Here is a 26,567-nt window from a genome sequence, read left to right as displayed (position 1 = left end):
TAACTTCATCTTTTGATTTGGAAGTACTTGCACTACGTGTTTTAGTAGAAGCCATCCTTATGAAATATCCTCAAAAGTAATATGTCGCCTAGACTCACCCAATTTCACGTATTTACCCTTCCTATATCCTGACAATGCCTGTATATACGTTGTGTGTACTTGTATTGGTAGATGTATGATTGAAGAAAAATAACCACTAGTAGCTATGAGATAATGCTCTAGAGCAACAAAGACACAACTTTTCAGTTTGACTGCTAACTGGGATTGTCTACAGATATTTTCGGAGCTGTCCTCTCAACTGACCCTGTTACTAACTAGAAATTCCTCTGTCATACATCACAGCAAGTTGAGAAATGATCTCGGTGTGGTGAAGGCTGGCAAGCTGGTGTTTTTTTACAAATACCTAAACTAAACAAGAGTAGGACATTAGAACATGCTTGGACTATCATATTGCGTATTTACTATTTACACTATACTGTTTGCACGTTGCATTCTTGTCATGATTTCCAATCCAAGGATTGACGAATATTTTTATATTTACAAATATTATTTTACAAAGCCTACAATTAACCAAGTGTTTGGTAATAAACATTGCTGACTGGCCCAATACAACTTACTTGAACCTATAAAGTACATCACTCACAATGTAAACACCATACAAGTTCAAGCTAGTTTCTAATTTTCTTTCAAAATTCATTTGTTTAAAAAATATTATAAATATCAATAAATATGATATATATCAGCGATATGATATTTTTAAAAGTATTGATATTTTTGCCAACCCTGATTGCTAGTATTGATCATGGCATCTTCATTTACAGTTGACAATATGAATACATCTCGAACATCTTTCGACATAGTAGCCAGTATTTCCCCACACTGTTTGGCAACATGTTCACCCTTTTTGAGCTGGTTATTTTTAACTCTATTGGAAGGTTTTTGTTTACTGTACCAAAAGGATAAAAACCCATCTCTCGTAACTTGAATAATCCAGGTGAACTGTAACCCCTATCCATAAACACCTTATGACCCTTGTAAGCAAATGGACTCAAGACACGTATCAGCAGCGATTTTAGCTGCATACACCAGTAACTGTATACACCTCCATGTTGCAGATAATGCCAGTACTGGATTCACATACACACACTGCTCTCAAGCCATACTTGTTAGGCTTATTCTTCATATAAACTTTGAAATGCACCCTTCGTGTGGAAAGGACAAACAGCTTCATCAACAGTCACACTTTTACCGGGTTTGTACAAAAAACTGAACTTGGATGTCAAGTGGTCATAAAAAGGTTTGACTTCATACAAAGGATCATGGTTAGGATTACAACGTCTAGCATAATTCTCATTGTCATTTAGATGTAGGTATATTTGGATGCGCTTGAACTTGTTTTTACCCTGGCCAATAGCATTTTGAAGTGTGAAATGCATGACAGTATTAGCGCTGAAGTAATCATCTATGGCAGGTTTGTGAACTATGCACATGTAGATCACCATAGCAAAGAATTGGTACATCAAAAGTAATAGGTATCATATTTTTCGGTCCGTGTCAGTAAGAGTTTGATTGGCATAAGGGTTGGTCTCACTTTTTAGTAGCGTGAAGAATTTGTGGTCATATATTGCACAAAAAGAATCCATTATTGACCAGCCAGGAGCTAGCTCTGAAGTTTTTAAACCTGAAGTGGAATCGTCAAACCTGTCCAACTGCTTTGGACAAGGATTTACTCAAACAAACTCAGATGCTGCACCACCAGCAAGCCCCCTAGCTTCATCACATCCTGCTTTACTTCTTGTATCATGACTTCTACCATGAGCATGAAAACCTCTGCCTCTTTTTGTCCTAGTACTTGCTAGACTCACACCTAACAGAAAACACAGAATTTATTGAAAGTCTGCGCGTAGATGAGTCATGTAGATTGACATCAAGCATTTGCACAAGCGATAATTCTTCCCAACAAAGGAATCACGCAGGATCAGAAATTTCACAATAAAGGCACAGTTGTGCTAACATACCATCCCCAGTAGCAGATACAGTAGGGGTAACAGGGTCAGCATTGTCGTCAGATTTTGATAGCGCACCTTCAAAATTATTCTCACTGTCCTGATCAAGTGTGACATCTCCAACTGTATACTCTATGTGAGGGTATGCATATTATTAACTAATCAACACAAAGTAGCCCACACAGGTCTTCCAGCCTAATCTATCATGCTCATTCCAAAAGAAGCAAACACAAGGTAGTAAATAATGCAAACACAGAGCAATATCATTTGCTGACAGTTTCATTCGCATTTATGTGTAATCTGTACAGGGATTTTGTTCTATTATGACGACTAAAATAAGGTTCTAACACATAAATTAAAGTTAAAAATATTTACCTTTATCACTGTCACTATCTGACTCAACTTCACTCCTACCATCATTGATTATTTCCGTAAACACGTCTTCCATAGACCTACGCGATGTTCGTCAAGCAACGGCCAATTTGGAAAAAAAACAAGTGTTGTAATACTGGAATTTCCAAAGCGCAGTATGATGGTAGGAATCGCTGTTCCTGAAAGAAAACAGTTACAGGACCGAGACTAAAGACTTCTAGTTTATGATTGGGCCAATTACAATCTCATAGAAAATCCGTTTCGTAGGAAAACTATCATATGACCCGATCATGAGTATACTCGTCGCTAGGCAATGGCGATGTAACGGATCAGGCGAGGGTGCTCGTCGATAGCGTTTTAAATGTTAAATAATGGCGACAAAAACGTTTTGGACGCATACGTCAAATAAAGTAATATGCCCTGAATCTGCAGGACAGGCTGGCAGACAATCAGAATGTGGTTACAACAGCTATCCAAAAAGGGCATGTAACGCACAGTACAAGGTGTAGCAAGAGATTGTAAGGCCTATGCTGTGACTGTGCCTATCTGGTTGTCAAGCTCCAGCAATCCAGAAAAATATGTGCTAGTCTATTCTATATTAGACTCTCAATCTGATAAAAAAATGTGATAGAAAATAAAATTATTGTACCAATCTCTGAAGCGACACTCAATCTGACAACCAGGACATCTAACACTGCTATACGAGTTTGTCAGAAGGGTAAATAAGTTATCATTTGAGGTTACTATAAAAAAGCAGCAATAGCTCTACCTTGTACATTAGAATTATCGTACCAGCAATCAGAAGCCAAATTATCCATGGCCATTTCTGCAGCAATGTAGACCTACTGTAGTGGCCATAGGCTTGTAATTTATGCAGGATTTATTTCGTAGAGCTGCAATAAATAAAAAATGCAGATATAAAGATGGAACAAATATAATGAGAGATACAGGAATTACACAAAACTCAGTATTCATGAATTATTAAACAAAAATATTAAACAAATCTATATTAGACAAAATTACTGACCTTATTGGACTCGTAGCCTACTCCACTAAATCAACTGTCTATCAGACCCTGAGCATTTGAACTAACCACTTGGTTCAGTTCTGGATGCAACACAAGGCAAGCTAACAGCTAATCCACAAAGCTTGCAAGTGTCAGTCCAGCCCTAAGCTGTCGGCTATCCAAGCCGCAACAGATTTCCCGCGAGACCAAAATATATCAACCAAGTATTGTACACATCTCCAACGTTTTCTAGCATACATGTCAGCACTAGTGAACACCCCTGGTGGGGGTTGCACATTTCTGGTTTAATCATAAGTAGATAGTTTGGTGTGAGAGGTTCAACATCCTCTTTAAGGTTAGAAATAGGCCGACTGTTCACAATGGACATGGCCTCATAAAATAAGGTCCTAATTGTTGCACTATCTAGCATGTCGTGACTCTGCAAAAGAATTCCGCTGATTACTTTTCTGAACACCCTGATCAATTTTTTCCAGACTCCACCTATATGACTTGCACTAGGAGAATTGAAGACAAAGTCACAGTTTTTGTCAAGGAAGCTCTTAATATGGTCCTGGCTCATTTCTTTAAAAGCTTTGGCTGGCTCATTTGCGGCCCAAGAAAGTTTGAACCTCTATCATATCTTATGTGAGATACATTACCACGTAAAGCGATAAAGCATTTTAAAGAGTTAATAAAGGCATCTGTCGACATTATCTACCAATTCCACGTGCATGACTCTGAAGACAAACAAATATGACACCATAATTTTTTGGAGACTTCCTGCCTTCCTTTACAAGAGAGCGACCAGAGCAGTCCTACACGCATGAAAGGTGAACATGGGTCTGTTCTGTCAGAGGGCAAATCTGCCATCTTTTGCACTTCAGTGTTTCGTCTAAGACAACGACATGCGACACAATTGTGAATGACCGCCGAGACTACCGATCTGCTGGAGACTATCCAGTATCCAGCAGACCGGATGGCTGCCATGGTTGTAGTCCTACCTTGATGTGCAGCCTTTCTGTGGTAGTGTTCAGTAATTAATTTAGTGAATTTAAATCCTTCTTTTGGTAGAACGATAGGATGTTTCTCTCCAGAGAGCATAGAAGAGAATTTCATTCTACCACCAACTCGAATGACTCCATTCTCATCGATAAAAGAGTATAATCTCCACATTGAGCCTCGTTCGACCATCTTATCCATGGCTTGTTTGTCATAGTCCTCTTGCATGGTAGCTTGTTGCACTGAACTTATCAGCCAAATTTTAGTACGTTCTAGTAACTCAATATTGAGATGAACACGATATTTAAATCTACTCTTAATGGTACCATAAACCAAAGCAGCACAGCGAACCGCTGAAGTTCATCGTGAGAATTTCTCAACAGTGTTGAGCATAGCAGGTTGAGTGTCAGAGTTGATCACACGAAGGTATGTTGGATTTTTCAACTTTACTTCAGGATCATCATCATGAACCGAGAATTCTGCAGGATTATCAGCTGAAAATTTTTCTTGCAATAGGAATTCAGGCCCAGACAACCAAAAATACCTTAAAAATGAAGAGGCTTCAAGACCTCGAGAAGCAAAATCAGCAGGTTTTTATTGGCTTTCAACCCAGTTCCATTGAGTGGTAGTGGTAAGTTGTCGGATTTGGGCAATTCTGATTGCAACAAAAACATGGAAGCGCTCTGACACATTCGTTAGGTAACCTAATACAATCTTAAAGTCAGTCCACAAAAAATCCCTTACAGCGCAAAATATCAAGCTCTGCTTGAAGATATGAATGTTGCTTGGCAGAAATCAGTGCTGCTTGTAGCTCAAGGCGTGGTATAGTTCTTACCTTGAGAGGTGCTACTCTAGATTTGCCTATGAGAAAGGAACAGTAGACATTTCCAAACCTGTCCTTCTGTCTCAAATTGGAACAAGCGCCATACCCAATAGAACTAGCATCTGCAAATGTGTGTATTTGAGATAAAATGACACTCCTGCTGAGACTGGCTAGTTTGAGACACCTGGGAATTAAAATTCCGGATACAGAGTTGAACTGACCTCTCCATTTCTTCCAGGTATCTTCAAGAGTGTTAGGTAGCTCTTGATCCCATTCCAGCTTTTTTTTGCAAGCTATCTGGAGAATGTACTTTCCATCTAACAATAATGGGGAGTGAACACCAATATGGTCAACGATAGTTACAATGCTGGATAGGACATCCCGTCTAGTGCAAGAACAGTCGTCAATTTCGAAGTCAAATTGAAATGTGTCTGTCTAGACACCATTGAATACCCAAGGTTTTCTCTATTGCAGGAAGCAGTGAGTATGATGAATTGGGTTCACTGGCCCAATCTTCTTTAGGAAAGGCATGCATCACCTGTCTCTCATTTGAAAGAAGCTTATGAACCCGAGCGTTTCCCTTCAAGCAAATAGACTGAGTTGCCTTGACTAGGTTGATAGCTTCAGAAATAGTGGGTACAAGCCATCGTCTACATAGAAGTTTCTACGAAGGAAAGATTCAGCAGAAGAGTCTTTTCCTGCATAGTCAGAAGCTAATTGCTTAAGAGCAAATTTGGCTACTGCAGGGAGGACCGTGCTCCAAATAAGTGCACACACATTCTGTAGACTACTATCTTAGAAGGATCAGTGGGACTAAACAACAGGAATCTCAAATAGTCCCGATACTTGGGCAGCACCCTAAAGCGATTATACAACTTTTCTAAATCACAAGCTACAGCTACGTGTTCTAACCTAAATCTTGTTAGTACTCCGAGCAAATCATTGTTCAAGTCAGTGCCCTGTAGAAGGTACTCATTCAAGCTGATACCTTGATACTCCGCGCTACAGTCAAATACTACGCATAGTTTTTTTGTGTAATATACACCATGATGGCGTATATACCAGCATGGACCAGCTGCAGAACTCTGAGCGATTTCAGCTTCCCCATGAAAAATTATGCCGTTCATGAACTCCTTGTATGATCTTTGTATCTGGCAGACTGTTATCCCGATGGGTCACGGCAGCAGATGCCAGAGCATGGTGACGCCTTTGATCAGTATTGTAGCCTCTTGGTTGTGGTGCTGGCCTGAGAGACTGTAGTGAGGTAGCAAGATTGCAGGCTATATCTGCTTCTAACCTAATGAAATTTTCAAACTCCGAAAATGGAGGAAAACAATTGTGTGCAATCTGGTATTTTGAAGTGTTACGATTCCACAAATTAACAAGCCAGTCTGGCAATAGACCCAACATCGTTCAGTTTTCTCGGTTATCATCTAGAAGTCTCAGCTCAGGTATATCAGACATAGCAGCTTTACACTACCCAAAAAAGTCAGAAAATCTGCAAAGTGCTGTAGCATCTCGTGCAGAAATCTTTGGCCAGTTTTCCAGCTTTGTACGGAAAGCCTCCGATATAACAAAGCTGTTCCTGTAGCGCCTATCTAGCACTGCCTGGGCATCTGAGTACGCAATTCTGGAATCTAAGGTAAAATAACCGCTGATAGCCTCAGCAGCTTCACCTGAGACATATTTTACAAGGTAGAATAGGTTTTCACTGTCTGACAAACCTCTATCCACAATCATAGCATTAAAAGCCTTTTTTTAGTCCTTGTATTTAACGGTCTCTCCTGTAAAAACAAGTGGTTCTGGGGTGGGCAATTTTGACATCGCTAGCGACTGATTAAAGGCTTTAATCATATCATTAAGCTGTTTATTAGTAGCTTCTGTACCACTATTATTGTTGAAATTGGAAGAATAACAATTTATTGCTTGACTGTTCTGATCATTATCTGGTACATTTCTGTTGTTTGAAAAGTTATGACCTTATTGACTGTTAGATCTGGCTAATGACCTTTTAGAAGCAGGTTTATTGCTACATTAGGTGAACTAGATTATGAGAGTTGTCAGAACTAGTTATAGGCATGTACACACTTTGTCTAGGGACAGGCGTTGGTTTGTTTATCATGCCATGGTCAGCAAGAGTAAGTTCCATTGGAATGTTTGTCATGCTGTTTTCATTTTCAGTTATGAGATTGCTATCAGTAGTAGGCTGTGGTAAAAATCTGACTGATGGTTGTTCGATTTTTCTAGCAAATATACCACTAGGTGTCTTATTTGGCTGCGCACCACGCTGTGGTGTTGATGTCATATTTGTTGTGGGTTTAATAATGTTGTGTAGTCTAGTCATTTCAAGTTCAATTTTTGATATTTCAATTTTAGCAGTTTTAATTTGGTTATCAATTTCACATTTGGTATTATAAAGAGCTATCCTTTGAATTAGCTCAGCCTTGGTGCCATGCACAGGTAATTTTAGTTTAGATAACATTGCTTGAAGCTCAATTTTTCGTCAGCCTCTAAGCCCATCTAGACTCACATTTGATGCCATAATCCCGCACCAGCAGCAGCCCTACAATCGAGCCCCGCCAGGACCGCGGCAAGCAAGCACAACCAACTGAAACTCAATGCAAGAAAGAACGCAAGCGAACATCAAAGACAGCACGCCAGCAATGGCAACCCGGTACAGACAAGGCCAAGACCAGCAATCACGAACCAGACCAAGTCAGTGTCTGACCAACAGTGAAGCACATCCGTAAATTTGGAAAAAGGTTGAGCACTCGAAATTATAGTAAATAAATTTTATGTTGTAGCAAATTGATATAGCAACCGGTTACCTGAGTTTTAATCCAACAGTACAATAACTTTTTGAGTTTTGTTGAGAGAAAATAATATATCAGTATTAAAATGGTTAACAAGTCATTGAGGCGTATGCATGATATAGACTAATAATGATTAGAAGTAGAGTTCATCAGGACCTTCAAGTAAGAGTGAGTTGCAAGGTTCATCAATGGTGAGTGATTGCCTCTAATAATGATGAACGAGACTCAAGATTGATTATGTCCTTGATTTTCTGATGGAATAGATTATACATGTACATACATACAGTTTAGTAGTAAGGCAATGAAGGCCTCAGCCATGGGTAGTTCGTTAGCAGCTATCTAATCTTGGCGGAGTTGCAGGCTTGCAGCACCATAGGAAGAATAATTCAACCTTCGTAGGTAGGTGCTTGAGAATATCAACTACATTCAACACAAATCGCTCTCTAGCAGGCTTAACTAAGTGATATGGTGAGAGGTTTGATGCTGCTACACTTCTGACCTTGTTCTCTGAAGGAATGGTGATAGTTATTTCCAGGCCTTTGCGCAGTGTAGAACACAAAATGATGTCGATGATCAAAACCTGTTTTTGACAATGAAAACATACATCGTCTTTCTTGCCCTTGGTACGTTTGAAAATATCAATGCGTATATGAAAACAGTAGTATCAACTGTAGCACACGGCCAATCTATTCTAGGTTGGTTCAATGGAAATATAAGTATGTGAGCCAGTTGTAATCATGACAAAGATAGTCTCAGCAAGTCGCAAAAGTGAATATAGGTGTAGTCATTGTAATCATTGTAAATGAAAGTGATGTATTAAGAAATGGAGCGAAAATTGAACAGATGAAGTCGCATGATGGGTTAGAACTGTCGAACTGTTTGTTGAAAACCATAATTTTAAAAATAAATTTGACGAAGCACAATACATCTTTAGGCCTATAGCAAGAGTTGTGTTGGTAAAAGGATGTAAAAGTGAACTAAACATGGTAGAAAAGTTGATAATTTTAGGTGGAGTGTAGTAAACAAACTCGCATTCACCTATCACCTACGCAATAACTACGTTGCTACCATGAGATCACCATTGTATTAATATAATAGCATAGAATAGCTTAGTGATGCTTGTTTGTATAGCCTATACATGTAGACTGCACCGATTCAAACTATCATTTTTAGGCCCTTTTTGTATAGTTTTAGTGTAAGCTAGAGCTTGTGTAATGTCCTGGTGCAATAAATTTTATTCATATTTTAGCCACTAGTATATAAACTCCTCAGATTTATAATAAACACTGTTTATACCTATAATATAATTATAGGTATAATAATTATACCTATAATATAATTATCGTATAATTCTGCTGATCCGCGTTTTCAACATTCACACATCGATAGTCATAGTTTGACATATGAGATACCAGATATATTTACTGCTTTACTTGGATAAATGGCCAAAAAAGTATAAAGTTTATATTATTGGCAATCATTCATGTAATTGTCATGGCAAATAGCGTGTTATAGAAGTTTATAAATTTTGTATCAGTATATTAACCTCATATGAATTTTACAATGAAACACTATGAGCCTGAATCAGTTGGGTTCAGTTTTTCAACTTTGTAAGCATGCGCCTCACTTTCCACGACACTTAATTGTTAATGCATCATACCAGTAACCTCTCTGTTATTACATGTATATTCACATCTAAATCCAATATAATCTCTTCTTCTCCATTCTTTGATTTTTCTTCTCGACGGATTGGTGAGAGGTCAATAACCTTTGATGCATGTAAGATCAAACCTTTTCTCAATTGGCACTAGCACGCATTCACAGTAGTTGTCAGGCCAAATCCATCCTTGCACATCAGCATGCATAGCTTGATGAACATTATTCTTGCTGCGTTATCGAGAGCCTTCATAAACTTGACTGGCATGCCATCTTAACCTTCTGCCAATCAGCTTCCACATGTTCTTCATCTTCCATTGGTATGCTATCTGGTCTTTCTATTTTGCAATATATTTGTTCGATTTATCACAGCAAGTCATCAACTTTCGACCTATGCGGCATACGTCCACTCAACTTCCGTCATCTTCTCTACCGTCTCCGTTACCGTCTCCCTGTGGAAGGTCAGGCAGTTCAACACGAGGCGTAGCGTAAGCCGTTCTTCGTTATTTTCGTCCAACTTTTTCGTTATTTTTTCACTAAGGCAAATTTTTTCTATCACGATATTAACAATCGTTTCTCTCAAAATTAAAATTTGGCCATTTGTGTATATGCGTTATTAAGATTTATACGTTTCTCGCCATGGCGTGTTCAGCTTTAACCGTTGTGGTAAAAATGGATTTCCAAACAGATAAATGATAAAATCTTAGTTGAAAGTTTGATGTTTACTAAAATACATATTAAGACTTTCTTCAAGTATGTGTATAGTAAGCTAAATTCATTTAGGTTAGAACAGAATTTACAGAATCGACATACGTCCAAATCGTCTTACGACTGGCTGTAACCAAATGCGGTCGTAAGTCGATGACTTACTGTACTTATATCTAGCCTTTATATATTCAACATGTCAATAGGTTTCATTACATATTTTTCAGCACGCTTCAGCTTTGTCCCTTTTCTTTACGAACAAAAGCTGTTTTACATTACATCTACGTTTCCATCATTCTATTTGCATAGACAATCTTGGCCGTAAACCAATATTGTGTACTTTTGAATCCTTTTTTTTTTGCTTAGATGTGTTTTGGCATTTAGTAGGTTTTCAGCAGGTTTGTACCATGGCATCAATTCTCTGTTTACCACTTCTGCTTTTGCCAGCTTGTTCTACAGCAGATTATTGTGGTATAACTGTTCTAGAAAACTTAATACCGAGAGATAATGCAGTAATTAGCACGCTATACATATGTGAGCTTGCACATTATAATTCACTAAACAACCAATTTGGTGTTTCTATGGCGATGAGCCAGTGAAGTACTTTTACATGACTTGAAAAGGATTTTAACTACAGACTTTCGTTACGGAATACCGTTAGACCATAATCTGTAATGTTTTACTACTTATCTACGGATGTGTCACCAATCCAACCAATGCTTATCAGTGGGTTGCAACAGACTGAGTTGCTTAACAAGTTTGTAAGAAGACACACTCTTACACTTATCATAAAACTTGTAATTAAACGTCACCTTTATTTGAACACCACGTTTATTTGAATGCCACCCTTATTTTTACGCCACCTTTATTTTTACGCCACTTCTATTGAAATGCCACCTCTATTTGACCGCTACTATAAGAGAATGGTTGAAAAATAGAGCGCTACCCTTCAATTGACTGCCACTTTGACATGTTTTGATTTTTACGAGCCCATAATAGGTGATCAGTAGAAAAGTGTTAACAAAAATGTACTAATAATGATTCGTTTACATCAATAATAATTAATTCTTTTTTTGTTCCTGTTCATATCAAAGTTCGTTATCCAACTCTAAAGCTTTACGTTTTTTTTCGTTAAAACTTTGAAAGCAACACCTCAAAATAATTAGTCACTGTATCAGGCTAATATTTAGTAGTTCCTTGTTTTCTTAATGCAGTCTTGATGCTGTGTTATTAAGGAGATGTTGTTGGATTAAATTGTAAGGCACGATTGAACAATTGGTTAGGTACGATTAAACTTATCTTTATTCCAACCGGAAACAAAGGGGCTCTCCCCGATAGCCTTCAATAACTACGTAAAGCATCTTAAAAGGTCAAATATTTTGGAGAGGATAATTCCAAAGTATTCTAAAACATTACCACATCTTCCATTCTAATTTAACGACTCTTAAAAAAGCGCTATGAAATAAAAGCAAAGCAAAACTATCGAATAACAGGCATGAGTAATAAAATTAATTAGGAAGTATTGATTGTCCTAGTGTTAATGGCTAGTGTGATTGGCTAGTGTTAATGAGTATTAGTCTACTTCAGATTCGCTACTGGTCCATTTATAATGATCATGTCATATCTTGGTCCTTTAGGTATTCTGGTATTAGGTATAGGTATTCCTTTGGGTATCTTTTTGGCCTCTGCGGCCTACTATACCCTTGGCTTGATCCAGACTGCTTGGCTTGTGGGCTGTTTCGTATCACTCTGTTCTCTGCGACAGTTGGATCAGGTCCCTGACAACCATCAGGCCTGGCTTGTGGGCTATCTCATATCGTCCTGCCTTTTTCGACTCTGGTGGAGCCAAGAGAAGAGACAGTCTTGAATTGTTCTCCAATGTCTGCATTTGTATTATCCTCCATATCAATTAGAGCACTGCGGTGTCTACGGATGGTTACCGTATCTGTCTGAATCGTGTACAACCTTGCTGCTACCTTTTTAACATCAATTTTATTTTTTCTGTTGTTCCGGGCATACACCTTTCTATCCAGCTTCAATTCAAGTAGGTCTTTGGCTCAAAATTGCTGGTCGGGATGCTCTTTTGACATCTGATTTCTGGCCTCCTTGTTGCTGCGCAACATGCTTTCTCTCCACCTTCGGCGGCAGCAAGCAGCCTGGACAACAGATTTCATAAATTCCATGTACTGACAAGATTGATTTCATAGCCTCAATGGTGTTCCTGGAAGTAAGTGAGCTGAGTTTCTTGATTTCTATCCATCTACTGTAATTATCAACTACCAGCAAGTAATGGGTTTTCTGAAATCAGCACCTAGTCGTTGCCATGGCCTCTCTGGTAAGGATGATTCGAGTAAGGGTTCAATGGAAACTTTAGATTGTACCTTTCAAATCCTACAGTTTTGAATCATGTCTTGGATCTAGGTAGAAATTCTTGACCACCATACGAATTGAACGGCTCTCAATCGACGTTTGACAATGTCTTGATATGCCTAGTGAATTTTCTCCAATACTTGTAATCTCTCACCAATGTGATACAACAATCTTGTGATCGTATAAAAGCAAATCGTCTATGATCGTAAGGTGCTGCTGTACCTTCCAGTAAGAGTGAATAGTCATGTAAGCATCCAACTTGTAGGTTGGCCAACCTTCTCGACAGCATCTGATAACTTCTCAGCATATCTCATCCTTTCATCGAGCTTCTTTCAGTTTAATGACTGCCACATTCTGTGTTGAGCATAGGTTCCACTTTTTCGATTAATTTGTGACCTTCGGGAACCAGTTTATGTACTGGAGCTTTAAAAAGCGTATCTGCTAAATGATGATGTTGCCTTTGAACCTACTCGAACCGTTGTGCATATCTCATCATTCGGAGTCTTATGGGCAAAATCCTGGTAGATATCTGGCTATCAAATTTTTTAGATGACATCAAGGGTACTAAAGGCTTGTGGTCAGTTTCCACTGTGAATTTCATACCTTTGATGAATTGATCAAACCGCTCGCATGCTCACACTACTCCTAGGGCCTCTTTCTCAATTGCACCGTAATTCCGCTCAGTATCAGACAATGAGCGTGAAACATTTAACACTGGTTCACGATTTCTATCTGGTTGTTGTTGCAGTAAAGCAGCTCCTAGCCTAGGGGTCGGCAACTTTTTCCACTCAAAGAGCCATTTGGACTCGTTTTCTGCAGGAAATAATGCAGTAGGAGCCACAAACACCCTGTGATATGTTAAAAAAATAAATATTACATGTAACGTTTTTGTTTAGCTTTTAATGCTTTTGTACCATGTTTACAACATAAAACGAAAAGGTGTGGCATGTAAAATGTTTCAACTGCTGAGAAAACAAAATTACATTTTTGCAAAGAACAATAAAATAATTTTTGGCGGTTTTATTGGCACATAAATTGTTATAAGGTGTACTACCTCTATTAGTTTTGTTTGTCAGTAGTGTTACTTAGTAGTGCAACTTCTATATTGTTATGAATTACTTGGCATATGGTCAGAAAAGGGAAAAAATCCCAAGTCAGAGGGAGCCGTAGCGAGGGGATGAAAGTCGCATGTGGCTCCGGAGCCGCGGGTTGCCGACCCCTGTGACCGAGCCCAACATCGCTCGTGCCGGTGCATACAATAATAGGTAATCTGTGATCATAGTAGGCCATCATTTCAGTTGATGATAGAAGTTCTTTGATCCCGCAATTCTGGTCTTCTACTTTCTAAATCCACTCTCTCTTTTTTGGGTAGATCCCTCATGGGAGCATTAAGGGTCGCTAGTTTAGGGATAAACTTTGCCATCTGGTTTAACATGTCATTTATAGGCCTCAATCAGTCTTACTGGTGGGAGTAGGGAAGTCCTGTATAGCTACTACTTTAGTCGGATCAGGTTTCACTCCCTCCAGATTGACTACACGTCAATGTGCATCTCCTGAACTCACATTTTTGTGCATTCAGCGTAACGCCTGAGTCTTAGACTGCTCTCAGAGCTTTCCTCAGCTGCTCATTATGGGTCTGTAGGCTTTTACCAAAGACCAATACATGTATGTCATACATATGACATATTACTCCTTCAATTCCTTCCAACACCCTGGACAAAGCTTGTTGGAAGATCTCGGGTGCACTAGCAACCTCAAATGGCAATCTGTTTAAATGGAACCTTCCAAATAATGACAAAAAGGTGGTGAGTTTTTTTGACTCTCGGAAAGTTAATCTGCCAAAAGCCACTGTTGGCGTCGATTTTACTGAACACTGAACTCTCTGCCAATTTGGACAAACTCTCTTCCAGTTGCCATGGGATGTATCTCTCACTTCACTACTGCATTCAATCCAGTTAGATCGACACATATTCAAACTGCTTTTGACGGTTTTAGTATTGTAACGAACTCGCTACACCACTTTGTAGCATCAGTGACTGGTGAGATCATCTTTAAAGTGATAATTTCCTGTAACTGCTCCTTTGCTTCCTCACGAAGTAGATGAGGTATTTTCCGTGGTCTGTAAATACATGTAGGTGTTGCGTCCTCTTTCAGGGACATCTTATACGTGTAGCCTTTAACCAAACCTAGCCCTGTGAACAGCCTAAAAAATTATGTGCATATATTATGTTGGAGCACTCCAGCCTCATCTACATGGCATGTAACTAGCCTTAGAGCTGCACATGCTGTTCTGCTCAACAGTGAAGTGTTTTTTTTTGATCACATAAGCTTTCTCACTATGCATAATGCCTTTATATGACATATTTGTCTCAAAAACCGGTAAGACCTCTAACCCTTTGCCGCCAGAACCATGTAGTATGGTATCAGGTGGAGACAATTTGCTATTTATCCAAGGCTCAGGGTGACTGAAAATAGTGCCATCAGCTCTGGTATTCAATTAAAACCGTGTCTGGAAGTTGACATAATATATTATAGTAGCGTGCCAATATTTTACCTCATTAATAGTTAGCTCTACAGTAAATAAGCAGTCATTACATTCCTCTCCAACCTCGTGTACTTGTAAAAAGCGGCATACATAAAAGAAGTGTCCTTCCTTATGACATTTCTTGCATTCAGCATCTTTTGTTGGGCACTGTTTTCTGGGATGGCTCGGTGACTTTCCACATCTACCACATTTCTGTTTGCTGGTTTGGGAGTCGCCAATTGGTTTACTTGATTCTCCCCCGCTTGCCTTAAAATGTGTCTTCCTCGTACCAAACTTGGAGTGATCTTGGAGATTTTTAGCCTTTTCAAAATTTATTGTCGATGAATTAGATCCTACACTCATGGACTTCATGGTAGTAGCAGTAATCTCGTGTAACCGCACATTTGCTGCCAGCGTTGGTGCGTTTCTTTGATAAATGAGTTTGCGGCGCAGCTGATCTTTCCTGATTCTTAACACAACTCTATCATGCAGCTTCCTTTCCAGTGGGTTTTCTGCTCCAGTCACCCCTTCTCCAGTCACCCTCTCTGCACCCCCTCTTTAATTGAATTGTCATCTGCCTGCCAGCATTTGTTAGTCGGTGTAAAATGAGTCAAATGATTCTCCTGGTAGTTGTGTACGAGTATTAAATTTGTATCGTTCATGTAGAGTCTTCCTTTCACAAATACAATATTGTTTAAATATATTATAATATCACAAGTTTTATTTTCATCATTAGTACGTTGCTGATGATTCTACAACTTTTGTGCCTTTGGTGCCCGCTGTATATAGTAAAAGTTTTATTTGGTAAGTGAGTTCCTCAGTATCTAACCTAGACAGCACATAGAGCGAACGCCACTTACTCTTAGATGCCCTAAAATTAATCTCATTATTATCTAATAATAATTTCGTGGAAGAATCTATTCTTGGCATTGGTTTTTGTACTATTATCATCAGTACCTCTTTCACTTCTTGCCCCTCAACATCATCGTCATGCTTGGAATAAACAAAAAGCTGCCACCATGCGCTATTAAAGAGATGTGCTTAGATTAAATTGTAAGGCATGCTACGATTAAGCTTTTCTTTATTTCAGCTGGAAACGATGGCGCTCTCCCATTGGCATATTCAATACATAATGAAACTACAACTACCTAAAGCGTCCTAAAGGTCAAATAATAAGGAGAAGAGTATTCCAAAGTGTCTTAAATTATACCACAGATTGACATATATGCAAAACGGTTTACATTCACTAGATGGTATATAGTGCAATATGGTGTATATGATGGTACATAAAAATTATGCTTTGCAAGATAAACCTTTACCCATTGCATTTGCACGAAATGCAACGTGTAAAAGTTTTGCTCTGTTAAAAAATGGTTCAGTTGCTAAAATCGACTAGTTCCGCAGTGCAGAAGAAGAGTTGAGGTTAGAAGACATTGTGGAAGGTTTTGCGCAGCCAGAAGACAATGTTTGTTTCATTGAAAGCAACAATAGAATGCAACTGGCCAAGCAAGCAATGCAAATATTTTTGTTTCAAAAATGTTAACTTTTGTTTCTGCATGTATTATAAGTATGGTTCGTTTATGTCACTTGTTCTTGAATATATATTTATAACATTTAATAAATTAATATTATATAACTTATATATTTGCAGATGTATAGCATTGTTGTTTGATAGCACCTTAATTCGGCTTACGATGTATTGACACTCATAATTCCTCTTCTATTGTACATAAAAAGCCAGTTTTGGCTGCTAACTGTAATAAACATATCAATGAATGATACAAGCTTTTATTGAACATTGTTAAATATAGTTGTGAAATAAAATATGTCTTCAAAATTAAAATGCAATAAAAATTGAAAGTTCCAATAGATTGCACAGCAGGGCGCAGGCTATAATATTATTGCAGGTTAATTGCAAGATATAGATACTGACAGAGATATTTCTCGGATTCCCAATGCATATTTATTGAAAGGTCTACAAAAAGTTTGATGCGTGATTTATTTGATTTAAAAGCTGATAGCGTGATATATTCATTTTTGTTTATAATAGCTGCTGTGAGACTAGCATTTGATTCAAGCACACGAAAACAAAACCGTTTCTTTGTGAGAAGTTTTAAAAAACAGAGAATACTACTTCAAAGAGTATTTGCTGATGCAAGCGTGAATAAGTGTGTGAGCTATCATCATTGTTATCTTTGACCATCACCCAAGTATTGTGGCATCAATGCCGAAATATGGCAAAACAGTTTGAACTAACCTTAAAGGTTGACTTGCAACAAAATTCACATTACAGTTATTTGGTATCAAAAGATTCACCATGTCTTACTTTGCTGTGATGTAGGTTCAAAATATGTAGAAATGTGATTACAAGCTCTTGAAAGCTCAAAAACGAACAGTTAATTGCCGCCACCACGAAACCGAGTAAGACATAGTGAATCCTTTGATATCAAATAACTGTAATGTGAATTTTGTTGCAAGTCAACCTTCAAGTTTTTACATATATTTTAATGTATGTGTTGCAATAGAGCCTTTATCGAACCATTTATTTCCCTTTATTGAATCATGTTTATTATGTTGGCAATTTTTAATACGCATATTGTACACTGCTCTGATTTTCAATCTCACACTTTATACACATGTTACAATTAACGTCTAATAAAGACCTGTTTCCAGCTATTATACACATTGCTTCCGAGTACAATGACATCACCTTTTGGTGTCATTTTTGTACAATGATGTATGGAGGTAAATAGACTAAAATAAATTGATCATTATGGGATGCCAAGTTGGATGTTACAATGATCACATAAATATTTAAGTGTTTTGTTTGAAATTCTGATGAAGAAAAATTGAATGTTGCTGTCATAGTTATGACTTGTGATATTGTCATTTAAAAATAAAATCTTAGCGCCTTGATTCGGAATTGTTTCCTCTTGTCACAAATCCTTCACGGCAGTCGCCTTTCGAACCAACGTTTTGCTCTGCCGATGTATTGCCCTCTGAGCATTCGACATTCAGTCACGCTTTCGTTTTTGCGTTACAACGTCTGGTATTTTTATGTTGCGAGATGGAACTTAGTTGTGGCAATGCGAAGATCAAATTATCGCGTTCCCATTTTGGGCACAGTATTTTTACATGTGATACAGATGCAATGTACATACGCATTTGTACTTATTTACATATACTGTTTATTTATGTTACGCTTGATGTATACGTTATTTTGTACCTAATTCTGTTCAACCGTTTAAATAGATTCTATTACAATATACGTATTTAACTTTCATCCTTTCATTGACCTAAGTCAGAAGTATAACACTTATAAAAGTCAGCCTGACTAGTCACTAACAAGCAGGCCTGCCAACTCAAGAATGGGGCAATCCTTGAGATTTGGTTTTGGGGCAATTGATGTATCAATGATAGTATATATACAATTGTGGAAATTGGGGCAAAAATCTCACGCATTTTCATTTTTTCTTTGGTGTGATTGAGTGAGTCTCACGCCCAATGCGTGAGAGTTGGCAGGCCTGCTAGCATGAGGGTTCTGTGCACAAGTTGCCTTTTACTGAATAATAAGTATTAGCTCTTGTGCACAACTGTAATTGTTGCAAGCATTGTGACTGGTTTATTAGTATAGATTTTATTATTTGAGCGGAAAGACAGAACATTCATTACAATCAAGCGTAATGCTGAAATGAGTTTTACAAATAGCAAGTACCCAAACAGTTACATTTGTAAACGCAAGAATGTAAAAATGTATTATGTATATGTGCCCTCCAGCTGTACAGAGGTTAATGTTACCATGCTCTTCTGTAAAGTATATCCCATAGTGATATGGAAAGTAGTACTTTTCCTTGTCCTTCGCTTTGTAGTTCGCAAGACAGTGCTCTGTTTCACTCAGATTAGCTCTGTATTCTTTCTTGTCTCTCAGCAGCACTGGTTGGGAAATTAAATTCGGTAATTGATTTCTACCTAGACATACATTTCTTCAAAAAATGCCACTTTGGTTTCTATGACATGATATTTTTTACTGAAAGGCTTTTAGAGCTAGACTTCTATTTCAACTACATCTTATAAAATTCATGTTGTGCAAGTGCTGCGAAGATTATTTGTAGTATTACTTATCAATATTACTATTTACTATTACTTTATTACTATATATTCGCTAAAGACAATAACGCTTAAACCTCTTAATAGAAAGGTGTATATTTTTTACTTTGAAATTGTATCAAGTAAATGTTAGCCGATGTTAAAAGTTCAAAATTTAAATACAAAACCGAAAAAATAGCATTCAATAAAACAGTATTTGTAAATCTGTTTGTCCATTTGAGGTCTTTTATATCGTTAGTTTTCTATTGTGCTACAAAGAATTCAACTGGACCAAATCAAATATTTCTTTATTCTACTTAGCCTTTCAACTAAAATGAGTCATATTCTCACATTTACATGTTTATAGTATCTACATTAACAACTGAAGTATGCTGACTGACAGCGATTTATCGGACGCTCCAGAAGATGTCACTTTCGAGAAATCTAAAGAGGCTTCTAGCAAGCTCAAGCTTAATCACACTCGTCTTCAACAGAATATAAAGGAGAAGAGAAAGGCAAAGAACAGACAGAGAGAAGAATTGTTTACTCAGCAAAAGGTAAACTAGTGGGTCTAGTTTTGTCTAGAAATATCTTTTTATCCAAAATCTATTCGGAAGGTTTTGCAGTGACTCGGTTATATTTTTGGCCAAGGTTTTGAAATTGTTTTTGTGGATCAATGTTAAAGATGTGTTGTTTATTCGAATTTATTTTTCAAATTTCGTCACATTTTATTCATAATCTTCACAAAATTTTCAAAGAATTCACTATTAACTCTTCTAAATATCTCTGAAGTCTGTTTGAATTTGAGCTGTAAAGCTGCATTATTGGTGATTTTGTAATTTGTAATTATCTAGTATCGAATTTTTAAATTGGTTTGTTGGTTTGTTCATAATGCTGTAGGTTCAACTCATTGAGTTCTTCAGGTGAATATTGTATGGATTTGAAGAATTGTGTAAAAATATTTCAAGCAGAAGTTCGTATTCTTTTTAGTTTATCCTTCTGTCTGAAACATCTTTCACCTAGGGCTTCCTGTAGGTGTATTTTCTGTTTCAATCATACAGCGAGCTAAAATGTCAAGGTTGGCTGCCGAACCTTTACCTGATGATGTCATAGATGCGCTTCCTGACAGTGATCCCGAAGTAGTCAACAGTTCACCTACCAACTCATTTCCTGTGGCTAACCATATTGAGTTCAGTTCAGAGGATGAGGAGGATGTAGACAGGTAGACAGTATTGCAATCATTTTGCACCGAAGTATGACTTGTATGTTATATGACATATCTGTAGGTATGTTATATGACAGGTCTGTAGGTATGTTATGGGGCAGGTCTGTTGTGTAGCAAGACTTGTGTGGCAGGTCTGTTATGTGGCAGTCTGTTATGTGTCAGGTCTGTTATGTGTCAGGTCTGTTATGTGTCAGTTGTGTTATGTGACAGGTCTGTTATGTGGCAGGTCTGTTAGATGGCAGATCTGTTATGTGGCAGGTCTTTTATGTGGCATGTCTGTTGTGTGGCAGGTCTGTTATGTAGCAAGTCTGTTATGTGGCAGGTCTGTTGTGTGGCAGGGCTGTTATTTGGCAGGTCAGTTATTTGAAAGGTCTGTTACATGACATATTTATTGTTGTATTTATTATACATGTATAATAGATTCATTTCATGATGGTTTTGGCATATGGTAAGTCTGTTGTATGTCAAGTTTATTACATAATAGGTCTGTAGGTCTACTATGTAGCATAGAGAGGTCGAGTTTCTTTGAGGTTATGTTGTATTTTAGTCTTCATCTCATAACTTATAAGCCATGAAATGTCTCAATTTTTATATTACTTTGCATAGATCTTTTTCAGATTTTTCACGACAATTGAGAGTCGGTGTCTGAAAAATAGACTCAAACATTCAGAATAAATTTTCCAAAAAGTATTTTTTCGTTAATCAGCTGAGGCCATGTTAAAGTGTTGTTTTTAAATACCTCGAGCAGTACTAATTCAACGGTGAGGTTGTTGTTTCAGTTGTCAGCAAATGTTTCAGAGTTGATTTTAAAAACCCTCATGTTCAATGTAGACAACCAGCATGCTATTCATGATGATTTGCCCTTGAAATTATCCTTTTCGCCCTAATTAATCATCAATAGCAGGTAAAAATCAATCATCAGCAGCAGGTAAAAATCACTGACATTCTTCATATAGAAATTGTTTAGTCGAGCAACTCTTATAGAACAGTCAAATCCCAATTTATGGCTGCCTATACATGTTTTGACATACAAAGTAAATTTCAACATACAGTGTTCGAAGATTCTTAAAACATTGTAAATCAGCACATATGTCTGTAGTTTTCAGATACAGAGTTTGGTTCTAAGGCGTTACAATAATAGTAAACAGCATTTCATAACTTGTTTTTTGTTAGAATCATGGGTCACAAGAAAACTAGGAGTAGTAGCTATGGAAAAAGAAAGTTTTTTTGACATAGCAACAATAAATCAATTTTTAAAAAATCTCTGAAGCTGAAAAAAGAAAGTCAAAAACTAGTGAAAGTGAATAAATTGGGCATGATAACCAAAAAAAAAAAATGTACCATGCACAATAATAAAAATATATACCAATAAGCTATATAATATGCATTACTAAAACTTAGGTGAAAATCATTTTATTACTCTTTGTTTCGTACGACTGAAAGTTTACACTCAGTCTCTGCATAGCCACAATAGTTAAGTTAATATGTCAGAACATTGTAACTATGGGGAGAGGCTAGTGGAAGCATAAAAGCTTACCTGGTATAGGTTGAAATGAAAGTGTAAGGAGTTGTCTGCTCATCTTTCTTTTTTAGTTGCATTTGACTTGCTAACATTTTCTTTTGTTTTGTAGCGGAATAAATTCTACTGTTACCAGGTGAGTAAAATATATCCGAATATGTTATCTTTCATTGGAGTAAAAGCTATCTAAAAGTGGTGTTGTTGATGAAGGTTTGTTAGATCGACATCACGAATTAGCTAGTGTGGTCTTTCGTGAAATTAGTGGCCTTTCTATCGTTCATGTGTCTTTCAAAGCCTGCTAGTAAATCAACTTTTTTTCACATATTTTCCAGTTACTTTTGAAGATAATTTTGTGTTTTAGAGGTGTAAAACTTTCTTTTTTTGCAAACTTGTGAAGGTTGTTTGAAGATGCTCAATAATTAGATGTTAGTGACTGTTAGATATTAACTGACCAGTAACCGGTGGTCTTAGGTTGGCTACATGCATGTAAGTGCTATATAAATTCTACAAAATATGAAATCAAGGTCTACATTCAGCCATAATTGCCACAGTCTATGGAGGCGCAATAGCAGCAGTCATGAGAGCTTTGGTTCAGGCAGCATTTAAGGTCATCCTAGTTGTCTGTCAGCTGAAAACTTTGTCTGTCTATATCTACAAGTATATCTGTCTATATTCACATGTATATCTGGCTATATTCACATGTACATGTATATCTGTCTATATTCCGATGTATATCTGTCTATATTCTCATGTATATCTGTCTATATTCACATGTATATCTGTCTATATTCACATGTATATCTGTCTATATTCATGTTTACCCCTGAGCAAATACAGCAATATCCTATTATTATGTTTAAAAGTGGAGGTTACTTTTTTAATCCAAATTATGTGTACTGCTTAGGGCCAGGCTGCTTGTGAGTCACTTTAAAAATAGACTCGTACTTAATGATAGACTGTTACTACTACCAGCTGACTAGTACTACTTACTCGCTAATACTACCTACTCGCTAGTACTAAATACTCGCTAGTACTAGCTACTATTAGCTAGTACTAACTAAATACTCACTAGTACTAAATACTCCGAGTTAAAAGGGTGACTCACCAAACTTCCTCATCCTATTTAGCTTCTCCTCAGCCTTCAATCTTGCTTCTTGTCTACATTTATTGATATATGTTTTTAATACATATTTAATATACAGTTAATGTATATTTAATATATATATTTAATATATATATATTTAATATATATATATTTAATATACAGTTAATGTATATTAAATATATATATTTAATATGTATATTTAATATACAGTTAATGTATATTAAATACATATTTAATATATATATTTAATATATATATTTAATATATATATCTAAAATATATATTTAATATATATTAAATATATATATTAAATATATATATTTAATATATATATATGTTTAATATATATATATCTAATATAGTTTAATTACAATTCAGATATTTGTTTTAAAACTATTAGTTGATTACATATTATATGGGAATTGTTGTCTAGCTTGTGTTTTCTGTGTGTAATAAGAGTAGCTGCATTGTTAATAAACATTTAATATAATAATGTTTGTATCTGCATCATGAGCTTCTGAAAACTTGTAGAGAGTATTTTTAGCAATTGTCTAAAACAGTTCTGGTTAATATATTTTAGCAAGATTACAGTTCAGGAGACCAGAGCAATAAAAGCCAAAGCATTTAGTTCCGCTCTCACCTTCAAGTCTGTGAAGGAGTCAGGAGCTCATGAGAATATCAAACGTCAAACAGGTAGAGTTTGCAGTCAGAGCTATTGACGTTCAGAGACACAACGGCAATAGCTCTGACAATCATAATGGACCGCTCCATTGTTGTTCAACTCTGAACGTTTATGTACTTCTGCTTGTTATTATTCATTTGAAGAGGCTGCTAAGATATTTTATGACAAACCAGCATTAACTCTTTCACTACCGTGAGCCGTTGTATCGGCTTATCAATAGAGTTTCACTTTTCTTTTCATTACGAAACCTACACATTAGCTAGACCAATCAAATTTCGTCTTCGACGAAACAACCTTGTTGCCAATCACATGCAACCAATCGAAAGTCTTTTTGGTAAGCAATTCCATTTCTAATTATTTTTTTAAACAGGAAAATCAGATCGCTATCGTCATGGCAATAATAAACTCACCGCATCCTTTCAATGCAAAAGAAGCGTTAGATATTTTGTGAGTGGAATTCACTAAACAGTTTTATACTTATCTTGTAGAGAATTCTGTTCTGAATAAGATGCATTTTACAGTAAAACAATATCTGCATTAATTCTCGAGATATTGCTTAAATACTAGCGGTATATTGATTTTTTGAAAATCCGTTTTAATTAATTCAGTCAGAATAGCAAATTTAGCGCGGTAGTGAAAGAGTTAAGCCAGGTGTTGCCCGCTATTTTCTTTTTTATTTCTTGTATTTAATCTCCGAGTTTTTTTATTTACTAGATTAATTGTTAATAAAATAATGAAATAATTGGAAAGTGCTTTACTTCGCACTGTAGCATCAGATCTACGAGTTATACATTGCTGCAGGGACAAGCTTCATTAGCCATCGAAGTTAGTGAGGTTCCTCATAGAACTGAGGCTCAAGCCATAGAACATTCACACTGTGAGCAGCTCATTGTTTATATTTGTCGAGCAGTAAGGTTGGCTACACCCATCATTTCTTTTATTTTCAATCAGATAGCCCGCAGAACGCGTGTCGATTTTCAACGCAAATTGCTACATTTCTTTGACGATTACGATTCATGAATGCGTTCATTGAGGGCAGTTGTCCTTAATGCATGCAAAGGCACATTTATGAGTTCCTAATCAGTTGAGTGTTTAAGAGGCTGGTTATGACGAACCAGATGGTGTTTTGAAACCAGATGGTGTTTTGAAACCAAATACTTTTAGTGACTTGGCAGAAAGCACAGAGCTCATGCGTGTGAAGTTTGGATGAAATCGACCACAAAATGTGTAAGCACAGCGCTTACACGGACTAACAAACAGACACAATGACAAAATTAGATTCATAAATATTGATTATTTATTTACATTAAATATTTTTACAGAAGAAGCCATTTATATACAAATTCTCCTCGATGCAATACCAACATCCTCTGTATTTCCATGCTTTAAAATTGTTGGTCTTTTATGGCATCAAATCAGTTTGCTATAATATAACTAATTAATTTAGCGTAATCTCAATTTACAATATTTAAAGCTTATTAATACCAACATAACCTAAGAAATGGCTGCAAATTTAGTAAATCGATGGTGATGGGTCACCCAAAAGAGACTAACAACCATGTGAAATATGCTTGACAGTCTGTTAGTTCGTGAACCTACTGTGATGCCAGTACAACTAGAATTTATGAAAGTTAACTTCCTGCAATTTTTTCTACCAACATGAAAACCCGTATGCAACCTTTCCTTAATGATAAAACAACCTCTATGGCAAATATTTTGGAGGCATCAAAGCACAATAAATGCACAGTGATAACATGACATGGCAGCTTCCAAACACTCCGCAGTTCTCACAAATTAACTCATGTTGACCTCTTTTTGCCCATTTGAAAGTTGTCTTACCTTTTTGCATTTTATGAAGTGAATAACAAACCACCAAAGTTATGTAAATTAGTCTCCAAAATGGAGGATAACTTCACAAAGCTGTATCACTGATGTGTACATGCGAATCTGTACGTGCTGGGTCAAATCCTGAATTCTTTGTTGCCTGTTTACATTATTATATTATGTTGTTATTATTATATTATGTTATTGTAGCAAGAGAGAGACAGATGTTAAAAGAAAAGAAAGAGATCAAAAGAAAACGATGATTTCAACATCAGTTACATCTCAGCCTGTCCCAGTTTTATGACACTCTGAAGTCGGTATCTGAACGGGTAGATCGATATTTCACTCGTTTTTTAATGATCAAGATGCTGTTTTTATGCGAAACAGAACTTTGTCACTCTCAACTTATACTGCACACTTCAATTGAAGTATTTTTATGTATTCCAATGTGAAAGTTTAAGCTGTATGTTCCAATCTAGTTTTATGTATTCCAGTGAGAAAGTTTTAGCTGTTCCAATTTAGTTGTGGTACATCAGCTCAAAAGGGAAATCAACCGCTGTTACATGGTCTGTTTGTTCATATATCACACCTCTAGTAAATGTTAACACTCTGTAAAGTTAAGGAGACATGTTCACACATAAACTCATAGACCCATAGTTCACCATGAACAGGATAAGTGAAAGATATACCCAACTGCTGCCGGGCATCTTCTTCGTGTTATAGTTATTGGCTTGTTTTATTTTTGACTATGTTATCTAGTGATGAGTGCTCATGTCCATTGTGTTCTGGCAAGCCAATTGGCATGAATTTAGTCTTGAGCAAATCGAGAATAAATTCTTGTGCATAATTCAA

At 36.8% G+C, this 26,567-nt stretch overlaps 2 protein-coding genes across 6 annotated transcripts in view; both read left to right on the top strand.

Annotated features, from left to right (window-relative positions):
• Positions 1–26,567, top strand: part of LOC137408435 (uncharacterized) — a 154,522-nt gene that overhangs the window by 104,706 nt on the left and 23,249 nt on the right. The gene's annotated exons all lie outside the window — the stretch shown is intronic.
• On the top strand, positions 1,287–26,567 carry LOC137408559 (coiled-coil domain-containing protein 43 homolog). Of its 5 annotated transcripts, none has more exons than XM_068095136.1 (6): positions 1,287–1,322; positions 19,728–19,917; positions 20,422–20,582; positions 22,217–22,240; positions 23,790–23,902; positions 25,926–26,567. In XM_068095136.1, the coding sequence occupies exons 2-6, from the start codon at positions 19,750–19,752 to the stop codon at positions 25,976–25,978; spliced, it is 519 nt and encodes a 172-aa protein (XP_067951237.1). In that variant the 5' UTR covers positions 1,287–1,322; positions 19,728–19,749; the 3' UTR covers positions 25,979–26,567. The 5 variants fall into 5 exon arrangements, with proteins under 5 accessions (XP_067951237.1, XP_067951236.1, XP_067951235.1 ...); XM_068095135.1 differs by lacking the exon at positions 1,287–1,322 and adding an exon at positions 7,719–7,968; XM_068095134.1 differs by lacking the exon at positions 1,287–1,322 and adding an exon at positions 7,719–7,988.

The sequence above is a fragment of the Watersipora subatra genome, chromosome 11 (assembly GCF_963576615.1).
Source record: "Watersipora subatra chromosome 11, tzWatSuba1.1, whole genome shotgun sequence".
NCBI lineage: Eukaryota > Metazoa > Bryozoa > Gymnolaemata > Cheilostomatida > Watersiporidae > Watersipora > Watersipora subatra.
Note: the sequence above shows the minus strand (reverse complement) of the source record. Positions and strands in the feature narration are given on the sequence as shown.

Excerpts from the sequence above, each read along its gene's own strand:
- LOC137408559 (XM_068095136.1), top strand. The coding sequence starts at position 19,750 with ATGCTGACTGACAGCGATTTATCGGACGCTCCAGAAGATGTCACTTTC. Across the intron at positions 19,918-20,421 it reads AATTGTTTACTCAGCAAAAG|CGAGCTAAAATGTCAAGGTT; the intron begins GTAAACTAGTGG and ends TCAATCATACAG. Across the intron at positions 23,903-25,925 it reads GAATATCAAACGTCAAACAG|CAAGAGAGAGACAGATGTTA; the intron begins GTAGAGTTTGCA and ends ATGTTATTGTAG.